The sequence below is a fragment of the Pseudorasbora parva genome, chromosome 7 (genome assembly GCF_024679245.1).
Source record: "Pseudorasbora parva isolate DD20220531a chromosome 7, ASM2467924v1, whole genome shotgun sequence".
NCBI classification, from domain to species: domain Eukaryota; kingdom Metazoa; phylum Chordata; class Actinopteri; order Cypriniformes; family Gobionidae; genus Pseudorasbora; species Pseudorasbora parva.
In genome coordinates, this window is record NC_090178.1 from 22,114,295 (window position 1) to 22,128,011 (window position 13,717).

Here is a 13,717-nt window from a genome sequence, read left to right on the forward strand (position 1 = left end):
TCCCCACCCAAGCCATCTGTATACGAGCCACCGAGTGTGTAAGTGAGCATGTGCAATGTCTGTATCTGTGTGTATCGTTCGGTACCTTATTCCTGTCCTGTGTGTCCACCTCACCAGGTGCCATGTGCTTGAGGAGCAGAGACAGAGGTTTGGAGCTCGAGTGACGAGTTGCCAGGTGCAATGGAGTCATTTCCTCCAAATCCTTCAAACGCCAATCGGCATGGCGTGACAATAAGAGTTTCATGAAACGCACATTGCCCTGCAAAGCATTTGCACATGCACAAATACATAATCAACAACTTTTAACTTTAATTGCAGAAATATTTTGTCTGTTTGTAATGAATGGAGGATCACAACAACCTAATGAACAGCAGGAATCACACTAGATGTACTCCAAAAGTTATATTAAAGATTCCAAATACTTTTCACTATACTATTTAACTTTAATTCAGTTAGAGCTGTTAAAATAGTTTTTACTGCTTAAAAATAGTCATTATGGTCCAACTTTAAATTAGGTGGCCTTAACTACTCTGTATTTACATCAAAAAGTGCTTCGCATCAAGTAATTAATTAAAATGTTAGTACACTGTAGTTAAAGGGATAGTTCACCCAAAAATGACAATTCTGTCATTATTTTCCTAACCCTCAAGTTGTTCCAAACCTGAGTTTCTTTGTTCTGCTGAACACAAAAGAAAATATTTAGAAGAATGTTTGTAACAAAAGGAAGAAAACAACCATTCACTACCATAGTAGGGGGGAAATACTATGGAAGTGAATGGTTGTTCTCTCTGCTTCATTACAAACATTCTTCCAATTACCTTTTTTTTTTTTGTTAAGCAGAACAAAGAAACTTGTTCCAAATACAGGTTTGCAACAACCTGAGGGTGAGTAAATGATAACAGAATTTTCATTTTTTTGGTGAACTATCCCTTTAAGGCCCCCTAATATAAAGTGGGTGCATCATTATTTTAGCAATTTAATTTGGTTTATCTAGAAATTACATATTTCACCTAACTACTAAAAAAAAGAACCATAACTACTTTCTAAATACATGCATCCATGATATTTTTGTTAACAATCTTTATTTTTATTTTTTATTTTATTTTTTTAAACTATTTTCTGGTGAAACAACTGACTTCTCTGTCCAGACGTATGTCCGACTTATCCAATCATTAATTCGGCTTAAACCCTGCCCCCTTTATAACAATCGACCGCAAGCTCGCATTCAGATCTGCCTCCATCCAATTTAAAAATTATCAATACAACCAAGTCCCTGCTCTACATTTTTTTTATTTTATAAAAATCCCTTTCACTCGGATGAAGACCATAAAAAAATATCTTTATAATTCATTTTAAATTACACATATATTTTATCAAGCAGATATTTGATCTGCATTTTACTAAAATGATAAACCATCCAAAGCCAGCAAAATATCTACATGGAATCAAAAACGTTGCTAAGCGCACCCAGGGACATTTATTCTTGGGCTGTGTTTGGGATAGAGAAGGCTGTTTATCCATCTAAAGGGTCTGAATGTGTCTGAGTGCGAACGGCCCTGCCCTCTCATCAAGTATCCTCCCAGGCCTCCTTAGCTCCTGTGTAAAACATTCTGGGGAGAGCCCTTGTGTGTGTGTCAGGGTTCTCAGTCTCTATTCCCAGCCCAATTAGAGTGTTAATCCCTGAGCTACAGCTCTTATTGATCTAGATGTCAGAGTGTTACCCATCAATCCCGTCCCTCCCTGTCTTCCTCTCCTCACACTCGTCTCCTTTCCTCTCCACTCTGCTCTGCTGTCCAATCCTCTCCTCTTGTCTCATTCAAACCATCCCGTGTATTAAGTCAAAATACCATTGCACTCTCATATTTAAATCTCAGGGAGAAATGTGTCAACATCACAAACACTAGAGGGCAGTAAACCCTAACACCATCCTTTCATAAAAGTGTCTATCATAAACGGGTAAGCTCAGAGACATACGGCTTTGTGTGTGTGTCACCTTCTGTGCTGCAAGGTGAAGAGCAGTCCTCTGACTGTGGTCAGTCTTGTTGACGGCTGCGCCAGCCTTAAGCAGCACCTCTGCACAATCCAAGCGGTCAGCCAGCACACAATACATCAGAGGAGTCCGGCCAAACTGATCCTCGCTGTCCCGCAGACGAGACTCTGCTGTGAACACAAAACACAAAAACAACTCAACCCTAACCTGTTGAAATCCACATTTAAAGGAATAGTTCACCCCAAAAGGAAAATGCTATCATTAATTTCTCAACCTCATGTCGTTCCAAACCAAACAGAAGTCTTAAGAACTAGTACTTTGACACACGTCAAGATTGACTGAATCAAGTTCGGTTGAGCTTCCGCTTATGTTCGCTGATCAATGTTTAAATGTGAATAAAGGCTGAAATTCAAGCTATTCATCATATAAATTGAAGAAGTCTCTTTAGAAAATGTGGCCTTAACCTCTCAATCCATGTGGGTTTATTTTACGATCTCTTTAAGAACTTTTTAAAATGTCAATGTGGTAGTTGTGTAGACTATCAATGGAGGGACAGAAATCTCTTAGATTTCATCACAAATATCTTAATTCGCGTTCCGAAGATGAACGAAAGTCTTATGGGGTTGGAATGACATGATGTTGAGTAATTAATTTTCATGTTTGGGTGAACTAACCCTTTAATATAAAATATAATAAGGTAATAGGTAGTGATATATTAAATAGTGAGTGATATATTGAATATTCACAGTAGATTTATGATATAAAACTAAGCAATCCCAGGGGAAAAAGATAATACTAATAAATGTATTAAAAATGCATTATAGTATATTTGTATTCTATTGTATTGCATTTAATAGTACATATTTTTCACCTGGGATATCATATTGATTTTAATTGAGGTATTTTCTACCCATCTTTTATGAATGTGAAGTGTGAGCTATAGTGGACACTTTGCTATCCCATAAGGCCATGGGAGTTAAAATGTAAGCAGAGAAAGATTTTTTGTATCATCCATAAATTGATAAATGGTACTTGTTGGAACCTGAGTCAATGATCTCCATGGTTGTAGTTAGTACATCATATGTCAAAAAACATACAGGTCAGGACAATGCAAGATGCCAGATGTATGTCGGAAAAAATATTTATAGTAAAGAATGTATTTTAATGGTCAAGAAACAAATCACTAATTGAATTCAGTACATTCCTTGGAAGCATGCGTAAATAAATGAAAATTCATTTCACAGTAAAGAGTGACTACAGTAAAGACCTTTACACTAAAACTAAAAATGTCTATTTAAAATAAAATGCTGTATCAGAATTTCCACAAAAATATTAAACACCACAACTGTTTTCAACATTATAAGAAATGTTTCTTGTGCAGAAAATCATCATATTAGAATGATTTCTGAATAATCATGTGGCACTGAAATATATAAAATAAAACAATTATTTAAAATTGTAATGATATTTCACTTTAAAAGCAACAATATTTCATTTTTTTCAACAACATTTTCAATCACAAAGCAACATTGGTGAGCATAAGAGACTTGTTTCAAAAACATGTGAAAAATCTCACAATCAGATCACACTCACAAACCTTTGAATGCTAGTGTATTTTTTAGATATATCATACAGACTTACATAGAAAATAAAGTGAATTGCATGGAGCATTATGAGCATGGATATACAGTCATGGTCAAAATTATTGGCACCCTTTAGAAAATATGATATATGATTGCTGTGAAAATAAATTGTTTATCCACCGGAATATAAATATGATGAAACATAATGACAGGACAAATACCTAACCATTCATCACAATGAGTAAAATCCAAAAATATAGTTCTGATGTGCAGCTAAATATTTTTGAGCTTCACAAAATAAGTGGCTGTAAGAAAATAGCTAAAGCATTAAAAATCCCTATTTCCACCATCAGGGCAATAATTAATGAATCCGCCTGGAAGAGGATGTGTGTCTATAGCGTCCTAATGCACGTTAGGAGGAGAGTTTGACGGGCCAAAGGCACTCAAAGGATCACAGATTGTAGAAATGTATTTAGTCTTGGGGTCAGAAAGACTAAAGAAAAAAAAAATCAAAAAGCACCTACATCCGCACATGTTGTTTGGGAGGATTTCAAGAAAAAATCCTCTGCTTATCCAAAAACAAACTCCTGCATATTCAGTTGTCACTTGGTTCTATGGTCAGATGAAGTTTTTGGCAGCACACCCACCAGATGAGTTTAGTGCAAACAGGGATACAAGGTAGCCCATACCCCTTGTTGTGGGCCTATTTTTTTTTTGCTGGAGGTCCTGGACATCTTGTTCAGATACATGGTATTGTGGATTCTAGCAAATACCCACAGATAAAACAATCAAAACCTGACGGCATCTGCTGGAAATCTTATAACTGGCCATGGTTGGATCTTCAATCAGGACAAGGATCCAAAACAAACATCAAAAACCAAAAATGGGTCACTGAGCACAAAATGAAGTTTCTGCAGTGATCCTCCCAGTCCCTTGACCTGAACCCTATAGAAAATGAGTGGGGTGAAGAGTAGAGGCCCCAACATGGAGCTGGGAATCTGAAGGATCTGGAGAGATTCTATATGGAGGAATGATCTCTGAACTCTCGTCAGGTGTTCAAACTCATCAGGCATTATAGGAGAAGACTTTATAGGAGGGTGCCAATAATCGTAGCCAATGTGTTTGAGAGAAAAACAAATATTTCAAAATGAACATTTCTGCTTTATTAATTACTTTACTTCAATGAAAGGTTAGATTCTAGAATTTTTTAATTAAAGTCTGCATTAACAATGCAGATTTTCACATATCTCACATATTTTCACAGGCTTTTTGTTCGTATTTACCAAAGGTGGCAATAACTGTGTGTGTATGATACCTGTGATCAGTTTCTGTAAGGTGTTCTTGTCTCCATTCACAGCGGCCGCGTGCACCTGAGATGGATTCTGGGGGAGCAGCATCGCCTGGTGCACAAACACACATCAGCAGTCATGCAATATGTTTACTTAGAGGGCCAAACATCATGATTATAGGCCTAAAATCTAAACTCACTCTTTTTGAATCAACCTTTGAACAGTGACCGAGCTAACCATTGCATCCACTCGCAGTGGTTCAGCCGGGTAATGCTGGGTAATCCTCAGACAGGAAGTAGCAGGGAGGGCGCAAATCCCCCACTGGGACACACCCTGCCCAACTCATCTCTTATTCATGCTCATCAATATTGCAGGAGACTAAAAAAAAATCAATTACGTACACAAATCCACACTAAATGTGTGTGAAGCGTGTTTATGACCGCAGAAATAAAAGAATTCAATGAGCACTATAAACCATTCATACAACCCTCTTTACTTTTGCCATTCATTCTTGTCTTCTCTCTCTCTCTCTCTCTCTCTCTCTCTCTCTCTCTCTCTCTCTCTCTCTCTCTCTCTCTCTCTCTCTCTCTCTCTCTCTCTCTCTCTCTCTCTCTCTCTCTCACACACACACACACACACACACACACACAACTAATTAGCCGCTCTGTTCTCACGCACCTCATGAGAGGGTAATTGGGGTTAGTTAATGCAGACTCATAAAACTACTAAGAGTTGCAACTACTTCAGTAGCATGTGTGTTTGTGTGTGTATGTTCTGATTAAAGCCTTTAAAAGCCTTCTCCGATACACTATAATTCAGCTTTATATGCCTCCATGTACTTAAATGAAGGAAATCAGACATCACAAAAAAACATGGGCGCACACAGTCTGCTTTTGGGTTCACGATATGGAAAAAAGACAGCAGGGGGATGCCTTTGACAAAGGTGTGCGCGTAAGGGAAGAGCTCTATCTGTGCGTGTACTCGCAAGAGTGTTTGCGTCTGACCGCACGTTAGTGTGTGTGTGTGTGCTTGATCGCGTGGGAAGTGATTTTCCGTGAGAGAAGGTTTTTATGGAGGCTTCGCTCATATCGACCACAAGCTTTCCTCATTTTCCTCCAGACTACGACTCTTACATACATGCAAACACACACACACACACACACACACACACACACACACACACACACACACACACACACACACACACACACACACACAGGGACTTAATAACAGCAGTGCCTGGCATACAAATCAAACGACTTTCCCTCAAATCGAATGCTAAATAAAAGGGCTAAATAAAAGTCTAATTTCAGACTTCTTGGTAGTTCTCAACATGATAATATTTTTTTAATACATTTTTTTAATGGAGAGAGAAAATCTAATATAAATTGTAGTGGCATTATATTGATGATCATCTGAATGGTGCGTACTCATTTTTGACTAATTTAATTAACAATCTTTGCTATTGTAGATTATCACCGTTTAGAATTTAAGTGTGAATCATTTTAACGAACTAGTAATTCACTTAATAATAACATTTACAGCTGTAACAATTCCAAAAATATACAGCATCTGTCATATTAACTGTTTTACAAAAATGCTCAAGTGAAAAGCTGTATAATTATTCATTTAAAATAGTTTTAGATAAAAGTGAACAAAAAAACAAACGTGATATAGAGTCACCAAATAACTCCGATTTAGTCTTTCGCATCTTTCCATTGAAACTCTGGAACACATTAAGGATTCATACAATGTACACAAGAAGGAGAGCACTTCATCTTAAGTGTGTACGAGTGTATGTGCGTGTGTGCGTGTGTGTGTGTGTGTGTGTGTGTGTGTGTCTGTGTGTGTGGGCAAGCATCCAGCTTGTCTAGCCCAGCCAAATGACTCCCCACCAGCATCTTATTGAACAACCAGCTGAGTCAGGATTTAGGGAGAAAGAGAGACAGAGCAGGGAAAAGAATAAAGAATAATTTAGAACAAACCACCGGGTCAGAAGTTGAGCTTTGTGCACATTTGTCAGTAAAGCAGTGCCTGGCATTGCAATAGCAGATCTGTATGATTCACATCAACCCTTCCCTTTCCAAAAACAGTGCTTTTATTCAAATCTCTTCAAGTATCTTGCTGAGAGACACCAGTTCTTTCATCTAATGCCCAGAGGGCAAATCCTCCATACTGTCTCCAAGGAGAAAAGGCTCCATGCTGTGGATGCATGCAAGCATCCCTGCGGATGCCATCCATAGTGTGTCTTGACTGACATGATCACCTTGTGCCTCATTAGCTGGTCTCCCATAATGCAGAGCGACAAATGAGCCCCTCTGGTGAACGAGGTGTGCCTTCCAATGGGCAAAGTAATGCAATTATATAGTTCCAAAAGTGTCAGTCACAACAAGTGAAAAACATAAGTTGTATTAAACAGTTAAACAATACACACTGTCAACATGTGACATCTTAAGATGCTGAAAAACACACTGCACATTAGATGCCATCCGTGCAGTAGAGAATTATGTGCATACATATATAAATACACTTTTTATTCAATATTGCTATTTAAAACATACACCAATCAGGCATAACATTATGACCACCTTCCTAATATTGTGTTGTTCCCCTTTTGCTGCCAAAACTACCCTGACCCATCAAGGCATTGATGCCACTGGACACCAGAAGTTGTGCTGTGATATCTGGCAATAAGATGTTAGCAGCAGATCATTTAAGTTCTGTAAGTTGTGAGGTGGGGCCTCCATAGATGGGACTTGTTTGTTCAGCACATCCCACAGATGCTCGACTGGATTGAGATCTGGGGAATTTGGAGGACAAGTCAACACCTCAAACTATTTGTTATGCTCCTCAAACCATTCCTGAACCGTTTTTGCTTTGTGGCAGGGCACATTATCCTACCGAAGAGGCCACAGCCACCAGGGAATACCGTTTCCATGAAAGGATGGACATGGTCTGCAACAATGCTTAGGTAGGTGGTGTGTGTCAAAGAAACACCCACATGGATGGCAGGACCCAAGGTTTCCCAGCAGAACATTGTCCAAAGCATCACACTGCTTCCATGTGAACCACGTGATGAAAAAATAAACATGATTCATCAGAGCAGGCCACCTTTATCCATTGCTCCGTGGTCCAGTTTTGATAATCACGCCTCCACTGGCGCTTTCAGCAGTGGATAGGGGTCAACATGGACACCTGGACTGGTGTCTTGTAAGAAACTAGTCAACACTGACTTTTGAAATCTGAATTTTGAACTATTTTTATTTTTAATCACACAATCAATCAATCAATTAAATGTGTTTAAAATGTATGCAGTAAAATAAATAAATGAATAATATAGCCTATATATAACTGAAAGCACACAAAAAAACATTCAATTTCAAAAAGACATTTCAAGCTCATTTCAATACAAATTCAACTGAAAATAGTAATGTCATCATGTCAAAGCTTACCCTAGAAATCTAGACGCACCCTAGCTGCAGCAAATCTAATTTGCCACGAGTGTCGTCTAGCAACTCTCAATTCACTTCTGAGCTGTAAACGCCAAACTCTGGTCGGGCCAATCACATCGTGTATAGAGTCGGTGGGCGGGGCTTAACATAATGACGGCCGAGTGCTTCTAGTAATAGATACGGCGAATGTTGAATCTGTCAACGAGCTCTGCTTCACTTTCGTTGCTCTGGTTGGTTGTGGCGATATCAAATTGCGTGCACACTGTGCAGAGGGAGTTCGAAAGACAACCGTTTATCCCGCCCCTCGGATTGAGCCCTGTCAATGGTGAGTTTCCAGACCAAACATCTTGATGTGGGTCTGGCTTGTCAGGCTAGTCAAAGCTGGTTACCTCAATGAAGATGGCCTGAATGAGTCCAACGAGTATGCATTTTTAAGTTTGACCCATTCAGGCCATGCGTCGATTTGCAGGCCAGTTGTGAACAAGATAGGCAGTCATTACATTGTTGACAGCATCAGCCAATCATGACCATCTTTGCTTTAGGACCATCAGCTCAGAGACCACTATGAGAGACAAAAGGAATGTTGCCTATTTGATATCATATTGTGTATTTGAACCTTTAGTGTATGTGAACCTTTTGTACAAGATTCTGTGCCATTTCGAAGGAAACACCCTTGTTCTTTATGTTTCAATGAGGGTATGGCATCATTCACTGATAAACTGGGGCTGGTGGTGGCTCTCTCAGGTAACATGGCAGTTATTTGAACTGCAGCTGCTGCTGAGACTGAGAGATGGCACGGTCTGAGTCCCCGGAGCACACTTGGGCCAGGTTGCTGTGATAGGTCTCTTGGGGGCCGGACTCATAGTGAGGGGGGAAGTATCATGGCAGACCCTTTCTGACATCTCTAATGAGGCAGCCTAGAGAGAGATATCTCTCTTCCACCCTCCCATTCTCTCTCTTACTCCCCCTTCTCTGTATCTCCGTCCCTCGCTTTCTCTCTTCTCCATCTAGTCACATAAACACGCACCCAAAGACACACAAAGCCCCCAGGCTATCCCCTATCCTCCCTACAGCGACTAATTGGGCCAAATCTGTGATCTAATTAAACGTCCAATTAGTAGGAGAGGGGCCATTTAGCCGCTGGCTACACCGCTGTGCGCGGGAAATAATGTGATTGAAAAACAAACAGAAAATCAATGAGAAAGAGCGAGAGAGGGGGGAAAGTGAAGAAGAGAGAGAGTCAGCGGAAATGAAAAAGATGAAACAAGATTTGAATCAGTCGGGTGTTTATAAGGTTAGAAAGCAATGACCGACACGCACTGTGTTCCCTCACAGATCTTGTAGATGTGTGTATCTGCCTGCTCTCTCCCTCCGCAACAACCCCTTGAACACATGCTAATTACATTATTCTCCAAACACACACGTTAACTGCATTATTCTATTGGTGCAGTCAGTAAGTACATTATTCTATTAACACGCTCAAAGAACCATAAAAATCAGCACATCATCAATTATTAACAGCTCACTTAACCCTGGAGAGAGCCAAGCTTCCCTCAGAAACATTCACTTACCCTTCACTTCATTAAATATTAATATAAGGACCACATTCAACATGGAGGCCATATCGAATGGATTGTTTTGATTCATACTGTACATGCTGAGGCTAAAGGGTCACAAGGGTCAAACTAAAGTGGGCATTCCAAATTTGAGTTGTATCATTTGTCATGACGCAATGCAATACCAAATTGTGTGAACATATTTAAGTTTTAGCTCTAAATTAAAGGATTAGTTCACTTCAAAGTGATAATTTACTCACCCCTATGCCATCTAAGATGTTCATAAATTTCTTTCTTCACTGGAAAAGAAATTCAGTTTTTGCAGAAAACATTTCAGGATTTTTCTCCATATAATGGACTTCAAATGCAACTAAAATGTTGAAGGTCCAATGCAGTTTTAAAGGGTTTCAGAGGGCTCTGCACGATCCCAGCTAAGGAATAGGTTCTTATCTAGCAAAACCATCTGTCATTTTCTAAAACAAAACAAAAATGTATATAATTTTTTACTTAAATTGCTCATCTTGCGCTGCTCTGCGACGCACCACGGATTGCGCAATCACGTCGTAAAGGTCAGGCTAAACGTAGGCGGATGTGCCGCCCCCGTGTTTACAAAGCGCTCATGCAAAGACTAATACAAATATTCTTTATAGCAAAAAAAGGTGTAACAATGACGTCGGACGATTTTGAAGTTGGAGTTGGAGTTTTTTGTGTAAAGGGGAGTTTGTATTAGTCTGTGCACGGTTTCTTGGTGCAGTACATCCGCCTACGTCTAGCGTGACATTTCTGACGTAATTGCGCAATCCGTGGCACGTCGCAGAGCAGCGAAAAATTAACAATTTAGGTTAAAAAGACAGAGGATTTTGTAGATAAAGACCCTATTTCTCGCCTGGGATCATGCAGAGCTTCTGAAGCCCTTCAATGCCCTTTGAAACTGCATTGATTTGGACCTTTAACCCATTTAAGTCCATTATGTGAAGAAAAATCCTAGAATGGTTTCCTCAAAAATGTATTTTCGATTGAAGAAACAAAGACACAAACATCTTGGATGAAATGGGGGTTAGGGCATTTTCATTTAAAAATGAACTAATCCTTAAAGGGGGGATGAAACACTCAGTTTCAGTCAATCTCATGTCAATCTTGAGTACCTATAGAGTAGTATTGCATCCTTCATATCTCCGAAAAGTCTTTAGTTTTATCATATTTATAAAAGAAATATGGGCTGTCCCGAGCCTTTCCGGAAAAAACCGAGCGCCTGGAGGCGTATCGTGTGGGCGGAGCTAAAGAATGACGAATGTGCACAAAGCGGTGACGTCCTCAAGCGTGGAGAAACCCATGCTATCTCAGCTAATACAGATAATGATCCACAATCAAATCTGAGGCTGAAATAAATTGAACAGGAGAAACAGCAACATCAGGATGTCCGTCTCTGTGGTATGTACTGTATTTAGGGGCCTTTGTGTGTCTTTACGCGCAGTTTATGAGGACATGATTTGGTTTATGGACTATTGTATGCAACTAACGTTAGACCTTAGAGGTAGCAAGCAAAACGGTTTTGCACGTCAGAGTCAGAATAGTGTAACGTTATACAGAACAACAATGGAGTAACCGTTAGCGCATTTGAATGACGAAGCACGTGATCGTATTGTTTACTGATGTTTACTCATGCGACGGTAGCCAATAGCAGAGACATTTGAAGTTGATCTACTCACCGGCTGCTTCCAAGGACCGAACCTTTATCGCTGGGACCGCTCTGTCAAAAACACACTTCTTTGGTATGATTTGGTGAAGTCCTGTGACAGCAGTGACCGTGGAAATCCACTTTGCGACGCGACTGAAGCGATGCCTTGAGGCTTCCCGTCATTTCTGCGTTCAAATCGGTTCAAATGCCTTCCCGGAATGCTGTGCTGAAGCGTTGAAGTCGCTCGACGTCACCCATAGGAATAAAGTGGAGCGCGGCGCGTCATAAGTGTTCACGGACGACTGGATCTGCACCTGAGAGACTGTTTACGCCGTGCATTTCCTCTCTCTCCCTCTAGTTACGCGCGCGCGCACCCTACCGGGAGAAGAGCCCGTACGGCCCATACAAGGACAATCCGATCTATTTAACGTCAAGTAGACCCATACTCGAAAAAAACTCACCGAAACTTATGAGAAACCGGAAGGAGTATTTTTAACACAGAAATACTCCATCAAACGTCCAACATTAGTTTTTGAAACTTTGTCTATGTTTAGGATGGGAATCCAAGTCTTTAACAGTGTAAAAAGCTCAGTATGCATGAAACAGCATTTCACCCCCCTTTAAAGGTAGGATAGGTAGGAATTGGTTAAAAAGCTTTTTTCCCAAAATTGTTTAAACTTTCTTTATATATCAATACATAATTAAAATGTAAATACTCTGAAAAAGAAAGTATAAAAAAAATAGTGTCTGTAGACCTCTCACGACTGTTTTAAAGACAGCTCATTATTTACATTCACTCCACCTTCTCCTTCCCTGGGCTCTTTCCAAAGCCACACCCCCAAAATACATGGCCGCGCCTCACCGACCAATCAGATGGAAGACGCATTATTTACCTCAGACGAGCAGTGTGCATGTAGTGACATCATGTCAGAATCACATGGAATAAAACATCTAACTTTATCAGTATGAATATAAACAAATAAGATGTCTTTTAGTTGGCTACTCACTATCAAGCTAGAATGGTAAAGTTTAAAATATATTTGTGTTTGATTTGGTAACGCGCTAGTTATATTTATGAGGCAAAGAAAACGGGTAGCATCATGTTTTTCCAATAACATCAGTTATACTGTAATGAAGATGAATTTCGTGTAAGATTCATAACATATACAGTGTTTTGCATATAAAAGTTTCCATGATGAAAGCATTGTTGCTAAAGCTAACTTAGTTCTAAAAAAAAGTTCCTGGATGCGGTGTACTAGCTTTTACACATGCATTTTGTTATCTAAAGTTACATTTTGCGAAATTCAACACAACAGCAATCAACTTCAGCAAAACATATTGAGTATTTATCATCTCTGCTAATGGCTAAGTGTATAACATTGTAACTTTATGCTAAGTAATGTTATGTTAGCTATATTAGGCAGCTTCATGTGCTCTTGATACATGCTTCATGAAAACATAAACCAAAAAAATGTATAATCAAAATGAAAGATTACCTGTCTTTAGAAATACAGCCAGCAATGAGTCGTTTTTCAGGTCCCTCAGTTCTCACCATCATTAAAGATATTTACTCGTGTTTAATTTCTTTGTTTATCCAAAGACTTTCTGTGCATTGCCTTTACCTCGTACTGTCTTCCTTTTTTGCATTGTTTGCCTTCGCTGACTGTAAAACCCTGCACTGTGAATTTTGAATGCTCTTTCTCTGCCATTATTTTGCCTAGGTTTCTTGCCTCTTGAACTGCTCAAATCAAACGAGCGTGCGCATGTGGGCAGATCCTGTAGCGAAAGTGGTGGTCGCCATGGTAGCAAGAGAGAGTGACATTCGCCCAAGCTAATCATTTGTTTCGTCCCGAACGAAAATAATGAGCAGTGTTTATTGCAGATTAAAAAGTCTAGAGTCACTCGGTTTTTATACTCTCCTTTGCAGAGTACTTACATTTGAATTATGTATTGACATATCAAGAAAGTTTAAACAAATTTGGACAAAAGTGCTTTAGATCAGTCCTACCTATCCCACCTTTAAATTAGGCATATATTGTACATGTTATTACATTACATTATTGTTAACATTTATTTAATGATATATATTTCATAACTTATGTGAAGACAATATGTATCTGATTTAGACTTTTTTTGCCAAAAGCTGAAATCTTCTGGTTCTCATAGGCC

The 13,717-nt window shown here is 39.3% G+C and overlaps 1 protein-coding gene across 2 annotated transcripts in view; it reads right to left on the minus strand.

Moving 5' to 3' along the window:
- invs (inversin) overlaps window positions 1–13,717 on the minus strand; it is a 41,058-nt gene that overhangs the window by 24,841 nt on the left and 2,500 nt on the right. The window contains exons 3-5 of one of the 2 annotated variants that reach the window (XM_067448587.1): window positions 4,889–4,973; window positions 1,994–2,157; window positions 86–259 (exon numbers count right to left, since the gene is read on the minus strand). In XM_067448587.1, the coding sequence (XP_067304688.1) occupies window positions 86–259; window positions 1,994–2,157; window positions 4,889–4,973 (423 nt within the window). Of the gene's footprint in view, window positions 1–85; window positions 260–1,993; window positions 2,161–4,888; window positions 4,974–13,717 lie in introns of both variants that reach the window. The other variant, XM_067448585.1, reaches the window with a different exon arrangement.